At 41.3% G+C, this 19,745-nt stretch overlaps 1 protein-coding gene across 7 annotated transcripts in view; it reads left to right on the top strand.

Annotated features, from left to right (window-relative positions):
- Positions 1-862: 862 nt before the first annotated feature.
- The window catches only part of LOC121928826 (pancreatic alpha-amylase-like), a 26,166-nt gene continuing 7,283 nt past the window's right edge, over positions 863-19,745 (top strand). Inside the window, exons 1-10 of one of the 7 annotated variants that reach the window (XM_042464053.1) lie at positions 865-1,030; positions 6,130-6,236; positions 6,532-6,788; positions 7,368-7,493; positions 8,265-8,486; positions 11,163-11,309; positions 12,442-12,639; positions 15,477-15,707; positions 17,541-17,674; positions 17,947-18,069. In XM_042464053.1, coding sequence (XP_042319987.1) covers positions 7,446-7,493; positions 8,265-8,486; positions 11,163-11,309; positions 12,442-12,639; positions 15,477-15,707; positions 17,541-17,674; positions 17,947-18,069 — 1,103 coding nt within the window. In that variant the 5' untranslated portion in view covers positions 865-1,030; positions 6,130-6,236; positions 6,532-6,788; positions 7,368-7,445. Of the gene's footprint in view, positions 1,031-6,129; positions 6,237-6,531; positions 6,789-7,367; positions 7,592-8,264; positions 8,487-11,162; positions 11,310-12,441; positions 12,640-15,476; positions 15,708-17,521; positions 17,675-17,946; positions 18,070-19,745 lie in introns of those variants that run through there. The other 6 variants (XM_042464055.1, XM_042464057.1, XM_042464052.1 and 3 more) reach the window with 6 other exon arrangements.

Raw genomic sequence — 19,745 nt, 5'->3', positions numbered from 1 at the left:
TTCATGGCCAAGCTGGGAATCGAACCCTGGTCTGGAGCTGTAGTCCAACACTGAAACCATTATGCCATGCTGGCTTTCTTTCTACTATCCTCTATGTTGCTTAGCATTATTGCCTTTTCTAATTATTCATTTTTCTCATGATGTGGCCAAAGTACGACAGCCTGAATTGGATCATCATGGCTTCCAGGTAAAGTTCAGCTTTGATTTGTTCAGAGATCCGTGTGTTTGTCTTCTTGGTCGTCCTCAGGATTCTCAGCACTTTTCTCCAGCACCACATCTCAAATGAGCTGATTTTGTTTCTGTCGGCTTTCATCTCAGTCCAGCTCTCACATCCGTACATGGTGAGGGGAAATATGATGGCTTGAAAGTATATTTTATTGTAAATATAAACATTTCAACCCATGACCCTGAGATCCTTCCCTTGGCCTTAAGACTCAGGGTCACACAGGGAACAGTATTAATGGCCAGCAAGGCTGCCCTGAAAAGGTTTGGTGGGCTGCATCCACATTGCAGAAATAATCCAGTTTGACACGACTTTCACGGTCTTGGCTCAAGGCTATGGAATTCAGGGAATTATAGTTGGTTGTGGCACCAGAACTCTGTCAGAGAAGGTTAAGTGCCTCAGAAAGCTATAATCCCCAGATTTCCATTGCATTGAGCCAGGGCAGTTAACCTGGTGTCAAACCAGATTATTTCTGCAGTGAGGATGCAGCCTGGGATGGCTATTGTGCTTCAAAGCAGATCTAGCAAAGCAAAGTGTGATGAGATTCGACCGGATGGCCACAAGAGGGCAGCCTCCGAATACAGTACTTGTACTGGCTGGAAGGCTTGAAAGTGACCTTTTAGCCATAGAGCTGGATTGCAGAGCGGGAGCCCCTGTCTTCCCAGAGAAGGTCGTGCTGCATTCAGCCCATGGAGCAGCCAGGCAAGGATGCATGCGATTCCTAATTTATTTGCATAGGCTGCCTTTCATCAAATGCCATGTACAATGTAATGGCTTCCCTTTTCCTGGGAATGGGCCTCCTTTAAGGTTTGTGTTTTTAATTTTCATTGTATTCTGCTTTTAAATTGCAAGCCACTTTGAGTCCCAATTTTGGGGGGAAAGTGGTATATAAATAAATATAATTATTATGATTATGATGATGACAATAATAATAATAATAATAATATAATTGTGCTTCTTTAAATCCAGGTTAATCATACAGTGACCAGGGTTCAGTTTGGTCATGGAAACCCACCCTTAGCAAGTCACACTCTCTCAGCCTCGGGAAGGGAATGACAAACCTCCTACAAATAAATTTTGCCAAAAAAAACCCATCATAGGTTTGCCTTAGGGATGCCATAAGTAGGAAAGAACTTGAAGGCACACAACAACAACATTAGTTCATGGTGGAAGCAGCCTCCAATCCCACTGCAAACCTAGCTTAGTCCCTGTTTCAGTGAGCATGGGTCCAAAACACACTGCAGAAACAATCCAGTTTGAGACCACTTTAATTTCCCTGGCTCAGTGCTAGGGAACCCTGGCAATTGGAGTTTATTGTGGCACCAGAGCTCTCTGACAGAGAAGGCTAAAGGTCTCACGGCCATCTGCCGGGGGTGCTTAGATTATGTATTCCTGCATGGGAGGGATTTGGATCAGATTGCCTTTGGGATCCCTTCCAACTCTATGATTCTACTTCCTCAGATGCAAAAATACCTTGTCTATAAAATTTTATGTTGCAATGTCTTTTGAACGGTTAGTCTCAAATGTGCTACAAGGTCCCTTTGCATTTAATATGCCAGATTAACATGGCTACATCCCTGAATTCTCTTCCAGCTTTTTAGGATTGCAATCACTTGTGAGACCCCAGTTCTCGAATCCTGCTCTAGAATCAACAGTGCTTGGTGGTGATGGCTCAAGCAATTCTTCCCACCCTTCTCCACCCTCTCTGGGAAGATAAAAGAAGTAGCCCAGCCTAACACTCCTCTTTACTTGTCAGGGAAGGTAAAAGTAATATTCAAGCCAGATCCAACATCTGAGAGCTGTGCATGCAGTCCTTGTTTTGGAAAAGGCAGTCCATAAGGCAGGGTAGTGAATTTATGGCCAATCAGATTTTGGTGAAGTACAATCCCCATTGTGTCTCTCCTTTGTTTGGCAGTGGCTGATGGGCACTGGAGCCCTATAATAATTGGAAGGACACAAGTTCTCTAGCCCTGCATATTTTGCTTACCTTGGTGGGGATTTTATGTTCTCTCTGCCCCATCCTGACATGGCTTTTTAAAAACATATAGTGCTTCCCAAGCGATCTGATATCGGGACCTAGTAATTTTTTTCCTCCATAGTGCTGTGGATTGCTGCCACATTTGTGCTCATTGACTACATTTTTTCTTTCTTTCTTTACTGAAAATGTCACTAGGGACCAACAGCCAGCACTAGTCCTTAGACTACCACTTTGAGTAGTATTAATACAAATCAAGGGTGAGAAACCGATGGCCCTCCCAGTGTTTTGGAACTCCTGTTTCCATGAGCCCTTGTCAGCCTGGGCATTTGTGAGGCATGATGTGAATAGCAAGTAGTTCATAAACACTTGGCAAGCTGAAGGGTCCCTATACTTGTTATAGAGAGATGCATTGTGCACCTGTGATGTCTTATTTTCTTCAGCATTGAAAGTAATGGTAATGCTGACATACCTTGTGAATTCTCAGCAAGTATTGCATTGTCTGGAAACTAAATGATATGTCCATGAAATTCCTATATGTTAGGAGCCAAAGACAGTTTCAAATTTGCATTGCAGTGCAGCAGGTTTGGTGACCAATCTGTCTTTTCCAGCGATGTTTGTAAGGGCTTTGGGAATGCTGGCAGCGGCTTTGGAGATACATCTCACCTAACAAAGTTTTAATCGCGGCTGACAGCCGTAATAACAGCTGTGTTTGTGCTCAGCTCTCTCCATTTCAGAGACACACTTCACTGCCTATTGATTATGGTCTTTTATCTATAGCTTGAAACAATCATTGGCAAAACTTTTATTAGGACATAAAAATAGAGAACTGGAAGGTAGAAGCTGCTTCCTACAAAACGTTGCTGGGATAGGGACTATAAAACCCATGTTAATTGTAACTGTTTCCTCTCTTCTTTGGTATGCTGCCATGTTTGTTTCTGTACATGGAAATTGTGAACATGGTATGCAATTTAATATTATAAATGACTGGATTTTAAAATTACTTCCGGTTTTATGAAATACTAATTTTCTCTCAAGAAAGCACAGAAGCAGAAGCAAGGCAGGAATGGACCTCATTATTGTTACTACTAATCTCTGGTACAAGTTACCTGGGAAATAGCTGGTGCAGGTATATTCAATGGTAGGCTTGTGAGTCTCCATTTTCCTAGTTACAGCTGGTGAGTCAAAACCGTCTCCAGGTGAAAAACCAGGAATACAAAAGTGATGTGACATAGTTCTTGTATATTTATTTAGGCCTTTTCAAAGTGCCACAAATGGTTGATCTAGCCATGCCTCTTTGAAACAGTTAATAATTTATTTATTTTTGACCAATAATATTCATGGGTGAGTTTTCAAGGCTGCTCTAAGGTCACATATGATATAGATAGCTTTCACTGTGTTCCATTTTGGTTTTTGGTTTGTTGTTTTTTCTAAAGTCTTACTGGCTAATTCAGGAAACAACACAGCTTCCACTTTCCCATGGGAAAGCATTAAAAAGGCAGCCATATCTTACAGGAGAATAACAATAATAATTCTTTAACTAGGTTGGCTCAACTTTCTAGAGGGCAGAGCTCATTAAACATATCCTAGGCTGCTGTACTATTGCCATACGACCAGATCTGCTGCCAGTTCAGAACTTGATTTCTTCCCTGAAATGGGGCTTTGTCAGATGTGTTCATTCCAAAGTTGTTCTGCTTCCAGTTATGACTGTGAAATAGTGCGACAGCTGGTAGAGACTGTATCTGGCAACCTGCATTCTAAAAATTGGCGCACTGAAACAGGCTGCAAAAGAGCACATCAACTCACAACCAAAATTCTTCTCTTCCTTTGGTTTTTGGATTTGAGGCAGCAGGAGGATATTGCTTTGAAGTAAAAGAAAGAAAAGGCAAAATATGAAATGGATTGTGACTCCCATCCAGATAGGGGATACATATGCAGAAGGAGGCTTCTCTGCAAGTAGCTCTGGTTCAGTGAGAAACCACACGCAAAAATAAATCCTGAATATGAGCTTCCCAGTCTTGGTCCAACAACTAAGAAGACTTATGTGCATGAAATCCTTGTGTTGCTGCTGTTGTTCCTCTGATCAGATGGGTGGAATAGGAACATAGAATCACAGAATTATAGAGTTGGAAGAGATCCCAAGGGCCATCCAGTCCAACCCCTTGCCATGCAGGAAATCACATTCTGCACTCCCGACAGATGGCCATCTAGCCTCTGTTTAAAGATCTCAAAGAAGACAACTCCATTACACTCTGAGGGAGTGTGTTCCACTGTAGAACAGCTCTTACTGTCACGAAGTTCTTTCTAATCATAGAATCATAGAGTTGGAAGAGACCACACGGGCCATCCAGTCCAAACCCCTGCCATGCAGGAAATCCAAATCAAAGCATCCCCAGCAGATGGCCATCTAGCCTCTGCTTAAAGATCTCCAAGGAAGGAGACTCCACTACACTCCGAGGGAGTGTGTTCCACTGTCGAACAGCCCTTACTGTCATGAAGTTCTTCCTGATGTTGAGGTGGAATCTCTTTTCCTGTAGCTTGCATCCATTGTTCCGGGTCCTGTTCTCTGGAGCAGCAGAAAACAAGCTTGCTCCCTCCTCAATATGACATCCTTTCAAATATTTAAACAGGGCTATCATATCACCTCTTAACCTTCTCTTCTCCAGGCTAATGTTGAGGTGGAATACGAACACCCATGTTGGGTCACACCAAAGGCCTTTTTAGTCCACCATTCATGGGCAACCAGTTGCCTGTGAGAAGTCATCAAGCAAGAGCAGCTTTAATTCCATTTTGGGAGAAAGGTGGGCTATAAACCCAATAAATAAACAAATAAACAAGAGGTGACTACCACAACACTTTCTTTCTTTCTCTCTACCGTTGAATTCTGTCCTGCTCTTCTTCCAATATGGGACTCAAAGGGGCATGCAATATAAGTTAAAACAATATAGCTTAACAACAACATAGAATTAAAACAGCATTAAACTGTCACTCCAGTTAGAACATGAATTTAAAACAATGAATATCACATAAACACCCAGTGAAGCTTCCATGACTGAGCAGGGATGCAATCCCTAGTTACCTGGAGTCCTTGTTCAGCACTCAAACCACTGCACCATGATGACTCCCAGTATTACCGAAGAGGGAAAAATTAAATCCACTTTATCCAGATGATGTGTACATTCTTTATACCTCTAATCTATTTTGTCCATAGTCACCTTGATCTGCCCACACATTGTAATCCCTTTTCATAGAGGGGAGTGTCTACAGCCCCCGTATAATTTTTACCACATTTCTATAACTTTTCTCACTCTTCCATATCCTTTTTTCAGGTGCAGGGACCAGAATGAAGACTTTTTCCATCTTTCCTGCAACAGCAGACTGATGGAGCTTTTGTCATTGTTGTGTGCCTTCAAGTCATTTCCAGCTTATGGTGACCCTAAGATAAACCTTTCATGTGGTTTTCCTGGCAAAATTTATTCTGAGGAGGCTTGCCATTGCATTCCTCTGAGACTGAGAGACTGTGACTTGCCCAAGATCAGCCAGTGGGTTTCATGGCCAAACTGGAAATCGAACCCTGGTCTCCAGAGTCCTAGTACAAGCTCAAACCACTACACCAGGGGCTGGCTTTTAAAAGGGTTCCTTGGGCATTTGTTTGAATTAGATCCTTTATGTACAGGCCCCCATATCTGATTGCCAAAGACATGGGCTCAGACTCAGTCGAGGTCTACCATCTAATCCCAGGTTATCATTTGAAGAATGAAACTTTCTCCCTCTAAGAATTGAATGTAGTTTAGGCAGGACATCCTGGGTCCCCTTGCTATTCCTTGAAGCAGTCATGGTCATTTCGTGGCCTGTCATGCTTGCAGGGAGTCTTTATGCATTACCTGTGAGATTCCACTCTAACATCACTATTGCACTATTGCAAAATCAGGTTAATAGAAGCCTACAATGAATGCCGGACTCCAAGCAATCTCAGGGACCTTGCAAAGAGTGACTCAGCTGCATTTGATGAAAAGAACACAAGCCCTTTTCTCTAAGGTATTTCATATAATTTTTGTATATATTTTTCTCAGTCTTCTGGAGTGATATACATTTTAAAAAATACATTTTGAAGCAGCCTCCCCCCCCTGCAATTTTTAGCTGGTGGATGGGATTCTGGGTGTTGTAATCTAACACATCTGAAAAAGAAGTGGTTTAGAGCAGACTGGAATAAAACAGAAGAATCTGTGACTGTCCAGATGTTGGGCTGCAATTCCCATCAGTGAGTAGTGTTGGTGGGAACTGCAACTTATCAACAGTCTGAATGACCATATGTTCACCATTCTTTCTTTAGAGTTCTGATTGGGCAATGAGGAGTGTTAACCTGAAATGGATTATGACTTCTTCCTGCCATCAAAATGTTCTGACTGTTTTCATAAAAGATACAGTATAAGCATATATTGCTCGAAAACACACAAGGAAGAGCAGAATTATGAGCTGATTAACAAGAACAACCTGCTCTAACCAGTTGTTTGGACTAGATATCACTCTCACCAGCATAGCCAATGACCAGGGATGTTACGATGTGTAGCCCAAAACATCTGAAGGGTGGTAAGTTGGGGAAGATTGGTCTACAAGGATGATGCCTTAACACAATTGCAGTATTATAGGAGTCTTCATATTCCAATGTCTTGATTTCATTTTAGCTGTCTTGCTTCTCTTACTATTCAGAATTTTATTGACTGCCCTTGTTTTTGTATTTTTTGTATTTGTAAACCACCCTCAGAGGAATATCAGTTGGTGGTATGCCAGCATTTTAATTACACAGAATTCCTGCTTTGTGGGAGAGATGCCGCAGGTTCAAATCCTCAATGGGCCTTGCTCAGGGAAATAGTATAGTTATTCCTTTCCAGATGGAGCACTGTCTAAAATATGGAATGGGGCTGCTGTGATTAACGGCATACTGGCCAGCTGGACTTTGGTCTGATTCCTCAAGGCAGTGTGTGTGTGTATGTGTGTTCTTGTGGAATTGCCAAAACACCCCCATAGTGAAAGGCTAGGACCATCCAGCTAGAGATCTGTGCAACAACAACAACAAATTATGTATGTATATGCCACTGTCAAGACCTATTCCTCTGGATTATTCATGCATGTTGAATTCCTACCTTGGTTTCTTCTTACCTTTTACAGCAAGGGGAGCAACATGTTACCTTTCAGATGTTATTGGACTGCAACATCCTCAGCCCCTTCTAGAAAATCTAATAATGAATGGAAGATAAGAGTTGTGGTCAAGCAACCCATGGCAGGCAGCATAGGGTGTGTAACCAAAAACACACACACCAAGATCACCCCAATCCCTGGAGGATTAACATGCTGTTATTGTTTGTCACAATTAATATGAGTAAAGAAAAAAAGTAATTATCTATTGTTTGTCATTAAATAAATAAGACTCTGGGAGTGGGGGGGGGGGGGGGAGATATTAAGAGGGGACCTGTGGAATTCTGGGATTTGTTAGTTGTAGTGGCTCCAGAGCTCTCTGACAAAGAAGACAAAGTATCTCATAAAACTATACACCGAGCCATGGCCGTTAAAGCCGTGTCAAACTGCATTAATTCTGCATGGTTGATGCAGCCCAAGTCTAATGAGCTGTCTTCAGTTGTGATTTCTTAGTCTTGTTATCACTGACCATCCTGGCTGTGCATTCTGAAAATAGTAGTTCAAAAATGTAGCATTTCTAAGCATAGATCTGCCTGACAATCTGCCTTTGTGTGATCCACAGGCCTTCTTTCCAATGAGCAGTGAGTATACAGTATGCCTTCTAGGTTTCCACCCCAGGCTGATTTTCTTGCTACTGGTAATGGGAACTGAATACAAACTGAGTCTAGCTGTGGACTTCTGAACCTATCCAGTATATTGACCTCAACAGACAAACAGAAGTAGTGTCCTCTAGCCTATCAACATTTCTGTTATTCTATGCAGCTTGCATTGCCTCTTCCTTACAATGTGCTCCTTTAAAACAACATGCTACCACCACGGAGTTGGAAGTTCAGGTGTGCAGTTGATCACTCCTGCTTTTTTCTCCATCAGGAATGCAAAAGACTGTTGAGAAGAATATCTCCAATTGGAAGAGACAACATGAAGAGCCTGTTGCTGCTTCTCATAGCAGCCTTCGGACTTTGCTGGACCCAGTACAAATCAGATCCCAAACCTGGAAGGACATCTATAGTCCACCTCTTTGAATGGCGCTGGGCTGATGTAGCCCTTGAATGTGAACGTTATTTAGCACCAAATGGATTTGCAGCTGTTCAGGTTGGTACCTTTTCCTCTTTGATATTGGAGCAAAAACATCCCCCAAGCAGTCCAGATCCATTGACTATCTAGAAGTTGCTGAACTGCAGTTTCCATTAGCCCTGGCTACAACAGTCAGTGGTGAAAGATTATGGAAGTTGCATTCTACTAGTGCTGTACTGTGCCAATAGAACAAGATTGGAGAAAATCTATATATATTGTTGAACTTTAGCTCCTCACCTCCCCAGCCAGCATTGCCATGGGTCAGATATAATGAGAATTGTAGTCCACTATCTGTAAGCCCACAGATTCTCGATCCTTGCAATAAATGATGGATTCTGTGACCTATATTTATAATGCAGCTGAAGATATCAAGCACATAATTTGTGGGCAAGGTGAGGCAGATTTTTTTTTTTTTTAGGACAGTAACTACAGTTGGGCTTTTAAAGAGATAGGGACAGATAAAAGAATGTCACTCAGGAAGGAAGTGGAACATTGCTTCTCAAGCCAGGGTCTTCATAGATAGGTTGAGTAGGAAGACCTGCCTTAGTTTTCTTGTCCCTTGCTGAATGGATGTGGAGAGGTCTTCATAGATCTTGTTTGCACTAGCCAGGATACTCCAGAGGTCACCTAGAGTACCCTGGCCTACAGATGTCCTGGTTTAACCCCCATTGCTTTGGCCTCCATCCTTGCGTTGCCATGGCTGTCTGCTTGGGTGTCCCACTGGGTTGCCCAGCATATCCATCACTGCTATGGGTAACTCACTTCTGAGATCAGGATGAGGTGTCCAGCAACGGCCATATGTGGTCACTGACCTCAGCAATGGTGAGGTTTTTATTTTACTCTGTTGTAACCTTCTTATGCCCCAGTTCTGGTGTGCGACATGCTGGGCATTGTCAGGATGGTCCACACTAGAACTAGGGTTTGGGCAATGCGTAATACAAATAAGAGAATGGGAGAAAAGGGTCTTTTGGCAAATGAAGACAAGTGCCTTTCAGCAAATTTGAGAAAGTACAACAGAACAAAAGCATGTAGGAAAAATGTACTCACAGTTCTAGAATAACAATTCTACCAGAAGGAATAACTGGGTACGTTGGGCCCAGTCTGCTTGGCCAGAGTGATTTCCCTCAATAGGGCATTGTTGCAAGTTGCAGCCTGTCCTGAAGGTAAAGGCCTTGTGCTTGAAGATGCACATGCCCTATGACCTAATCAATATCTTCATAAAGAAGAACCATCTCTTCTTTAACCAGCTTCAAAACGGAGCTGAAGACTATCCTGATCAGAGAAGCGTTCCCAGGCATTGCATAATTGTCACTTGCTTTTTGTTGTTCTTTTGTTGTCTGTTTTATTGAATCATTTCCTGTATTGCTATGTATTTTATATGTATTATCCTACTAGAGAGGCCCCTTCCCCACCACCTTTCCCTTATCCTTTTGTGTCGTGTCTTTTTAGATTGTAAGCCTGAGGGCAGGGAACCGTCCAATTAAAAAGATTGTATGTACAGTGCTTTATAAATAAAGGATAATAATAATAATAATAATAATAATAATAATATCTTTTAGAGGAGCCTTGTCAATTCCATCAGCTAATGAAGGTATATTCTATAATCTTTTCCCATAATATTGTAGACCTGCTTGATCACTTGACTTCAGAGGCTTTTCCAGGCCACTGCCTTAACCTCCTGCCTTTCCTAGAAGATTGTGGTGTCCTTAGCCATCCTTCAGCTTTATCAAGCAAGTTCCAGATCTGACCAGCTCTTTTTCGTGTGTCAGCTCTCATAAAAATCTTGATGGGAATGTTGTTCAACCTGAAGTCACTTGCCAGCAATGCCTAAGATTTTAGCCTACATCACTCCTATTCCTTTAATCTGGTTGAGGGGCCGATGAAGCCCACAACATATTGTCAGACTGCAGCTTGGTACTATCTTTCATCAATATAATCCCAAGCTAGGGTCAATACTTTATCTTTGTAACCTCAAGTGCTAGGACTATGTTTTTAAATATGAATAAAAAAAACCTGAGACTCTAAGAGCCAAACTAGACATGTGCTCTAAAAGACGTATGTATGGGTGAGGAGCAAAACATACCACACTCTCTTTAGATCACATAGAATATCCCATCACCCACTTTTGGGGATAAAGGAACTGAGGAATCACCTTTCACCTTTAGCTCTCATTGACACAATCCACCTCATTCAGCAAGATTTCCAAAACCTTGAGAGAGGCTTGGGGGTGGAAACTGCAGAGACAAAGCTGAGAAAGTCACTTTCTATCCATTCCCTTCAGAGAGCCTTTCTCCAGATCCAATTCTGTATGTATTGTACCTGCAATAATCCTATTGCTATGTACATAGCTATGTTGTTTTACATTGGCTGAGTCCTTTTCAAAGCCATCTATTTAAAAAAATCAAATACTGTTGGACTCAATCAGACTCAAAGTTTTATACTTTGATTGTCATGGCTCCTTCTTAATGAATGCTGACTTTTATAATTACTGAGGTACTTAGAATGTTCTGCTAAAGGGGACATGTGCTAGTGCTCTCTAGCAGAGACTTTTAAGTCTGTCACCAACAGCAAATGTCAGGATTCTGTAGGACAGAACCATAATAATTAAAGTGTGATCAAAATTCTGTAACTATGTAGTGCAGATAATGTTAAATGATGCTTCATCTTTGACTTGCTTGCTTTTTGTATCAATAGGTTTCTCCTCCAAATGAAAACCTGGTTATTATGAATCCCTGGAGACCATGGTGGGAGAGATATCAGCCTATCAGTTACAAATTGTGTTCACGTTCTGGAAATGAAAATGAATTTAGAGACATGGTGACAAGATGCAACAATGTTGGAGTAAGTGGCTTTCAGAGACTTTTCTGGCAATGGGCTGAGCAAGAGATTTCAGGTTAAAGGCAAACCCTTATTGTATAAGTGGAACTATGTATGTTTTATTGAACTGTGTCTAATGAGATGCATGGTTCACCCAGTTCTCTGCAGGAAATTACCCCTTCCCCTTTATCTATATGCCAGAATCTAATCTGTATAATGGAATAGACTCTAGCTATTCAAATGTCTTTCTGTAAGATAAATAAATAGAATATATTAACTGTAAAAAGGAATTTTGCAATCATATATGGCTGGGCTAAGTGAAATGCTGTTGTAAGCGCTATATTCTATGTAAGTCTGACCTTTTCCTCATTTTGATCTAGTTCATGAGGCAGCAACTAAGGGCACTGATGATCAGTCTGTTCTCCTCTGCTGTGGATGTTGCTTCTGTGGTTGGAGTAGTCTCACTGACAACCTGGGACACATTCATACTAGAGAATTCTAGCATTTTTAAACCACTTTAACTGCCATGGCTCCATCCTGTAAAATCTTAGGACTGGTAGTGTATGTAGCCACTAGATGAACATTTTAAATGTCCTTTAAAGGAATTCCCTTAAAGGAATTATCCAAGGTGCTAAACCCTGTGCTCAAAATAGTTGAATATTTTGAACAGTTTCTTTAATAGGTTGGTATAAAGCACAGAGTGGACTCACTGTTATGGGAATTACCATCCAATTCTGGTGGGAGCAGATCCCACACTGATCCAGTGATGGGGACAGTGGAAATTGCATGATTCCATTAAGGTATAATATAACCATCCTTCCCATGTAAATGTTGCTTTGCCATCAAGGGAGAACAGTGTAGGTAAGAAGAAGGAAGTCTGCCATTTCCCCCTGCCCTTATAGTTCCCATATCCATAAGCTATTGGAGTGGCATTGGTCTTTATTGGGGCAAGTAGCTTCTGTATCAATGTGGTAATATGTGAATTGGATCAGAGTTTGCAGTATTAAGAAATATGCTCTTTAATTTGTCCTCTGTAGCAGTTTGTTAGTGCTGACAGTTTGACATTTTAAAGAAAACAAGGAAGCTAAACTCTGATCCAACTGTGTTCAGATATTTGTTTCCATGTAGCTCCTGTAATCATGCGTATCTTCAACAGGTAAACATTTACGTGGACACTGTAATCAACCATATGTGTAGCTCTGGGGCTGGCTCTGGCTACCTTGGGACTTGCGGCAGCTACTTCAATGCTGGTGTGCGGTACTTCCCTGCCGTCCCATACTTTAGCTTTGATTTCAATGACCGAATTTGTAAAACACCCAGCGGGGATATTGAAAATTATAGTGATCCTATCCAGGTAAACTTAACCATCTTGCTATTTTGGTCTTTGGCTTTGGCTGGATAAGTAGTGTTGCTCCAAGGGAAGGCTGTAGACTTAGCATATCTTGATTTCAGTAAGGCCTTTGACAAGGTCTCCCATGATATTCTTGCAAACAAGCTAGTAAAATGTGGCCTAGACAATGCAACCGTTAGATAGATTAGTAATTACATACTCTATATACAGTAGTTGACTGACTGAATCCAAAGGGTGCTCAGCAATAATTCCTCTTCATCTTGGAGAGAAGTGACTAGTGGGGTGCCACAGGGTTTTATACTGGGCCCAGTGCTATTCAACATCTTTATCAATGACTTGAATGAAAAAATAGAGGGCATGCTTATCAAATTTGCAGATGACACCAAATTAGGATGAGTAGCTAATAACCCAGAGAACAGGATGAAAATTCAAAAGGACCTAAATAGACTAGAAAGCTGGGCGAAAACTAACAACTAAAATGAACATACAACAGGTTGATGGAGATTCTTATTGTTTCTGTGAGCATCTTAGTTGATACAGAATGTTCACATTTTTCATTATTAAAAACTGGTATCTCTAAATGTGATGCATGGTTAAAGCACCTTTGCTTGCATCTGGCAACACTTAGTTCTCTTTCACACCACAGTTACAATTCTTTCATACCAGTCTTAACTGCCATGGCAACATCCTATGGAATCCTGGAATTTGCATTATAGGGGAAAAGTAAAATTCTTAGCCAGAGAGCTCTAATGCACACTAAACCACAGATCCTAGGATTCTACAGGATGAATCTATGGCAGTTAAAGTTATCTCCAAATGCTATAATTTTGTAGTGTGAAAGAGTCTTTACTCCAAACCTGTACTGGTAACTGTGCTTTGGAATGGACTTTTGTAGATCCTGGCTTGTGATTTGCAAAGATAACTCAGATGGAGTTACCAGTAGTGATGTTCATCTGAAAAGAATCAGAATCAACATAGTCCCAAAAAGTTTACTCAATGGAAAAATGTTCATGCTATAATGGGATACATTGTAGGCTGAAGGGTTCAGTAAAGCTACCCTAAATTATTCATCATATTATTCCACAAAACTGAAATGCAGAAAAACCACACTAGAACAGCTCCACAAAGACAGATGTGTGACACTTTATATAACTATTTATTTATGCACAATTTTTGTTCACAAAATTGTTTTATTCATGATGCTATGAAGAGGGGAAGGAAAGGCCCAGAGGAGAGGGAATAAGGAGAAGAAGGCTGGAATCAGGGAAATATTTCTTTGAAATTTCTCATATTGAAAAATGAAGAAAATCCATGAAGCCGTTAATTGTAGAAATCACATTTCCTACTTTTGCAAATAAGTACTGAACTTGGCTTGCCATTCTTGGGGATGATGAGAATTTCTATCTTCTGCACATCAAGTCCACACAATGAGACTATTTTTGTACAAGTGATTTGCCAATCTTAGGGATGTTTGATGCATCATCAAATCGTTGGAGAAGATAAAGGTCTCGCTGTGGTGTGGGTAAATGCCTTCATCCATCATGTTAGTTTGTTCTACAGTGGGATGGGGTACCTTCCAAGAGGTTACATGTACCTGCTATGAAAATGTGTGGGGCCTCAATCCCTATGCATTCCAAAATTGTGCCATCGAGAAACCTTGTGGTACAAAAATGCCAATTTTTAGACTGTCCTGATAACAAGAGCCCTTTTTCCAAAACCAGAAGTGACTAGAAGTCACTCCTGGTTTTGGAAATGCCCACTTCCTCTACTGAGTCTAAACAGCAGGATATGTTTTGTCCTTGTACACTGGACAAAACAAGGCCCAAGGCTGCCCAACCCTGGGACATGGACTGCTGACTCCCCAGTATGAGTGCTTGTATCTACACTACACAAGTATATCTGTACTACACATTTGTATCAGTTTAATACCATTTTAAATGTTATCCTGAATTTAATGAGCTGTATAGAAGTCACTGACAGAGAATTTGTCTGTCACCAGCACCAAGATACTCTGGATGTCTGTCTGCACTATAAATATAGACTGATGTAAATCCACAGTTCCCCCCTTCTCAGGGTACTTTGGGGACTGAAGTTAGGGGAGTGGACTATTTCTAGCAAAGAAGTCTAAATGCCTCACCAAACTACGAATCTTGGATTCCTTAATATGAAGCCATTGCAATTAAAGAGTACACTTGTAGGCTTCAATTGATTTATCTGATTTTTTTTTAAAAAAATTTTTTTTTTTTTGTAGTGCAGCCCAATGGATGGTATTATAGCAATCTGAACCAAAATCATGCAGGTGCCTATCAGCAGGGCAGAAGGGAGTGAAGAAGAGTATTTGCCATTTTCCCTTTAGAATTTATGTTTTTTTTAATCCTTTCCCATATCCTGCTTGCAATGTGAGAAGAGTCTTCCATTCATTCTTGGGCTGTTCAATGTTTCTATATTGGGACATAGTCATGAACTGAGAAGGCTTTGGACCTTAAGGAAACAAGGCTCCAGTCTTTTCCTTTTCCCCATCTTGTGATATTGGACAAGTAAAGGTCATGGCAGTTTCTACAGAGATCCAAGAAAGATCCAAGAATATCTCTCTTCCTTTGAGGCCAGAGCCCCTTCTTTCATTCGAAGAGGAGACCTGGCCTTGTTTATGGTCCCTAGGACAATAACCCAGGTACCATGAGACAACACTTCTGATTTTGAAAACATAAAATAAAATTAGGGTCCAGCAGAACCCATGTGAGTCATTTTTTAAGGTTGGGCAGCTGCCATCCCAGATGCTTGAGGACTGGACGTCTGTATTTTGGCAATTGAATCAATAACAATTCTCCTTGTATATACAGGTTCGCAACTGCCGCCTATGTGGTCTTGTTGATCTTGCACAAAGCAGAGAGGATGTGCGTTCAAAAATTGCTGGATACATGAACCACCTGGTTGATTTGGGAGTTGCAGGTTTTCGAATTGATGCTTCTAAGCATATATGGCCCGAGGACATTAATGCAATCTTAAATAAAGTGAATAATCTAAATACACGGTGGTTTATCAAGGGTTCCCGACCTTTCATCTACCAGGAGGTAAATAATTATTAACAACAACAATAGTATAATTTTTAACATGTATGCAATGTTCAAAATATTTGAAGTATCTGACATGCATTATTGTGCAATCCTTGCTGCAATTCCATTTTTATTATTGATATGCTGGAAGAATGAGGCTGAGAGGAGAGTGGCAGAACAATGCTATACATGTACTCTCAGGAAGAAATAAGCCCAACTGAATTCAGTGGATTTACTACCAGTTAAATTGATATGTAACTTCAGGCTTAGTGAACTAAAATACTAGATTGGATAGACCTCTTGGTCTTATCTGGAAAGGCCAATCTTATTTTCTTTTCTCAAATGAACTTCAAATTGGTGTCCAAATGACTGAAATAACAGATTGATAAGAAATAAAAAGATGCTGGAGGCAATACACTGAAGCGTTATACAAAAGAAATGAGGGAATGAATGATATTTAGAATAAGGAGCTGTACGAAGACGAGCAGTGGTCAACAGACTGGAAACAATATACATACCAATCCACAAGAAAGGAGATACAAAAGACTGCAACAACTATAGGACAATAGTACTAATCTCACATGCAGGCAAAATGATCCTCAAAATTCTGCAGCATAGACTCCAACCATGCAACGAGAGAGAAATTCCAGAGGTGCAAGCAGGATTCAGAAAAGGAAGAGACCACATTGCAAACATGCGATGGCTAATGGAATGCACCAAAGAATTCCAAAAAAGAATCACCATGTGTTTCATGGACTTAGGACTGGAGCGTGGCTTTGGCTCAACTTCTGGCCTCTTAGGATGCATGTATCATTTAAACAGCATACCTCCAAAGTGACTCGAAGCAGCTTTATTTTGTCCTGACTGTATGGGCTCTGCAGTATTTTGGCCACATAATGAGAACCACAAACCAGATGGATAGACTCAATCAGGGAGGTTATAGGCAAGGGCTTGCAGGATTTGGGCAAGGCAGTGGAGGATAGGGATTCTTGGAGATGTCTCATCCACAAGGTTGCCATGAGTTGGAATCGACTCAAGCGCAGCTAATAACAACAAACATACATAGATACTATTTGAGTATATGGTAGGATCAGAAAATCCAAGCCTATTCAGATTAAAACATTTTTGAGGTCCATTACTTTTATTGGGAAAGCTAAATCCATTGATATTGTAAGACTGTCTAGTTAGCTGACTCATACCTTGATTTATTACCACTGTTCATATCAGTCCTTTTTGTTATAAAACAATTTCACATTGTTTTAAATTGGTGGTTGTTTTAATATAATAGTTTAATTCACTGTTTTCTGAACTTTTGTATTAGGGTTTTAACTGCATTTTGTTTTAACCTTGGTGTAAGTGACTTGGGCCCTGCATCAGGAGAAAGGCAGGATATAAAATACTGTAAATAAATAAATAAATCTTGTTGGTGTTGTGTGCCTTCAAATGGTTTCTGACTTATGGTGACCCTAAAGTGAACCTATCACAGGGTGTACTTGGCAAGTTCCTTTAGAAGGGATTTGCCATTGCCATCTTGTGAGGCTGAGAGCACGTGACTTCCTGAAGGTCACCCAGTGGGTTTTTATGCTCAAGTGAGGAATCGAGCCCTGATCTCCAGAGTCATAGTCCAATGTTCAAACCATGCAGGTACCTCAAATAAATAATGCAGAACATAAAATGAGTGAGATGCTAGAATCTCAATAATACTACACATGATCAAGTTAAGTATAGTAGAATATTCATTGTCTTAATTCAATGTGATAACTACCTACAAAATAATGCTGCTCTTGCTAGTTTTGAAGCTTATTGAAATCACAATTCTATTCCTCCCTTAGGCTTTTTCTTTTATTCCAGGTAATTGACTTAGGTGGTGAAGCAGTCCAAAGCTCTGAGTACTTCAGAAATGGCCGGGTGACTGAATTTAAATATGGCGCACAGCTTGGGAACGTCCTCCGCAAATGGAATGGAGAAAAGATGGCAAATTTGAAGTAATTGGACACCCTCCAGTCCCAAGGGTTCACGCGCACAAGGCAGCTGTCTCTGTGCATGGCATCACGTTCTGTAGATGCCTCTTCCCCAGCATGAGAAACTCACCTTATACCAACCCCTGGCTTGCAGAGTTACAGGGTTTGGACAAAAAAACTCCACAGCTCTGCTTCTCAGCTCATAATCAGCATAGATAGATCTTTTCCAGCTTTCTGAGAGTGTGTACGTTGATATGTAGAGTCCAGAAAGTTCTAATTATTTCTTCACAATTTAGGAACTTGGGAGAAAATTGGAGTTTGATGCCTTCTGACAAAGCCATTGTCTTTGTAGATAACCATGACAACCAGAGGGGACATGGTGCTGGTGGGGCCTCCATTCTCACTTTCTGGAACCCCAGGTAAAGAACCTGTTAAAAATAGAACAGATGAAGTTGTTACATTTTCATAAGTCTGAATTTCCACATGTGTTAGAATGGTGTTCCTAAGTCAAGTTAAAAAAAAAAAGGTCCAGTCTCTTATTAAGAGCAATTCCCAGGGGATATAAATAACATGTAGACTTACAACTGTTTATGTAGATGCCATCTTTCCTGCCATTAACAAACATTTCAGAAAGATGGAGCTATATTGGCCCATTGCTGCTACTACATTTGCTTTAGAGGGCCAGAATAGACAGGCAGGAAAAAGTGGCCTGATCTTGCTTTTTCCAAAAGTGGGTTGAAAACCCTTGCCGCATGGCCCCCTCCCAAGGCAGGCTCAATAAGCATGGGCTGGCCCAGTAGGAAGCTGCACAACTGGGTAATTTTTGTTGTTGTTGCCTTCCCACCATTCATGTGAACAAAGACACATCACCTGCAACCTCCAAGTACTTCCCATGTCTTGCCTAGATGCCATCTCATTGTATGACTGCTCCTTTGATCTGACACACAGTCACATGTGTGATGCTTTGCTGGTAGAAGGCATCGGTGCATCAGTGTGCCAAGTGATACACTGGCATGGCACAATCATGGAGGCTCCCCATACATCCCCTCTTCACCCCATACACTCCTGTTAGACTGTCTGGTGCATGTGTGTTTTAATGACTTCCATTGGAGTTGTCACATTTTCATTTCATTTCTTTGCTTTGCCGCAGTCCTGCACTCATGTCAGGGCATCTATATGCAGAGGTGAAGATGTGTATTTTCTGCCTTGAATCAGACTATCCCAGCTTCTTTTTGCTCTGGTTTTTAGACCCGGAATTTGACTTCGGTTCGGTTTCCAGATGCTTTTGAAGCATGCGCTATCTAAACATGTTGCCTTCAAAGCGTCTGGAAACTGCTTTATTTTGCCCATCTGTTTCACCCCTTAGATTCCAGTGGTGGGAACCACAGGGACACATTGAGAAATATTGGGCATTTTCTCATTTTCCCTATGAACTGTCAAGAAACACAGTTCGGGGGAATGAAATACAAGTTATTCTACCTTTCAGATACACAAAAAGGGGCTAGATGGAGTTGTAAGGGCAATGTCGCATTTCTGTTGCTTCTGCTTTCTGTCCTTCAGCAGTGGTGCAAGGTGTTCCACTGCCTGAGATGGAATTAATAATAATAATAATAAAATTTTTATTTATATGCCGCCCTTCCTCCGATCAGGGCGGCTAACAACATATTAAAATACAAACAATTGCAATAAAAACACTTTTAAAAACAAAACCAACAGTAGCCCCAAAGCCCAACCTCTTGGCCACGAAAGAGAGGAGGGAGGCCCACAGGATATTTACTCGGGGAATGCCTGTTGGAATAGGAAGGTTTTAAGGTCCTTCCTAAATTGGGCCAGGGTAGTGGACGAGCGGAGCTCTGTGGGCAGCGCATTCCAAAGGGCTGGGGCAGCTATGGAGAACGTCCTCCGAGTGGTGGAGGCCAACCTAGCCCCAGGCACCTTCAGTAGCTGCTGCCCAGACGTTCTGAGGGTGCGAGGCGGAATGTACGGGGAGAGGCGGTCCTTCAGGTATCCTGGGCCCAAGCCATTTAGGGCTTTATAGGTAATTACCAACACCTTATATTGAGCTCGGAAGCGAATGGGCAGCCAATGAAGATCT

This window comes from Sceloporus undulatus, chromosome 4, assembly GCF_019175285.1.
Source record: "Sceloporus undulatus isolate JIND9_A2432 ecotype Alabama chromosome 4, SceUnd_v1.1, whole genome shotgun sequence".
Taxonomy (NCBI): Eukaryota; Metazoa; Chordata; class Lepidosauria; order Squamata; family Phrynosomatidae; genus Sceloporus; species Sceloporus undulatus.
The sequence above is the reverse complement of the archived record's forward strand: the minus strand, read 5'-3'. Positions and strand labels throughout refer to the sequence as shown.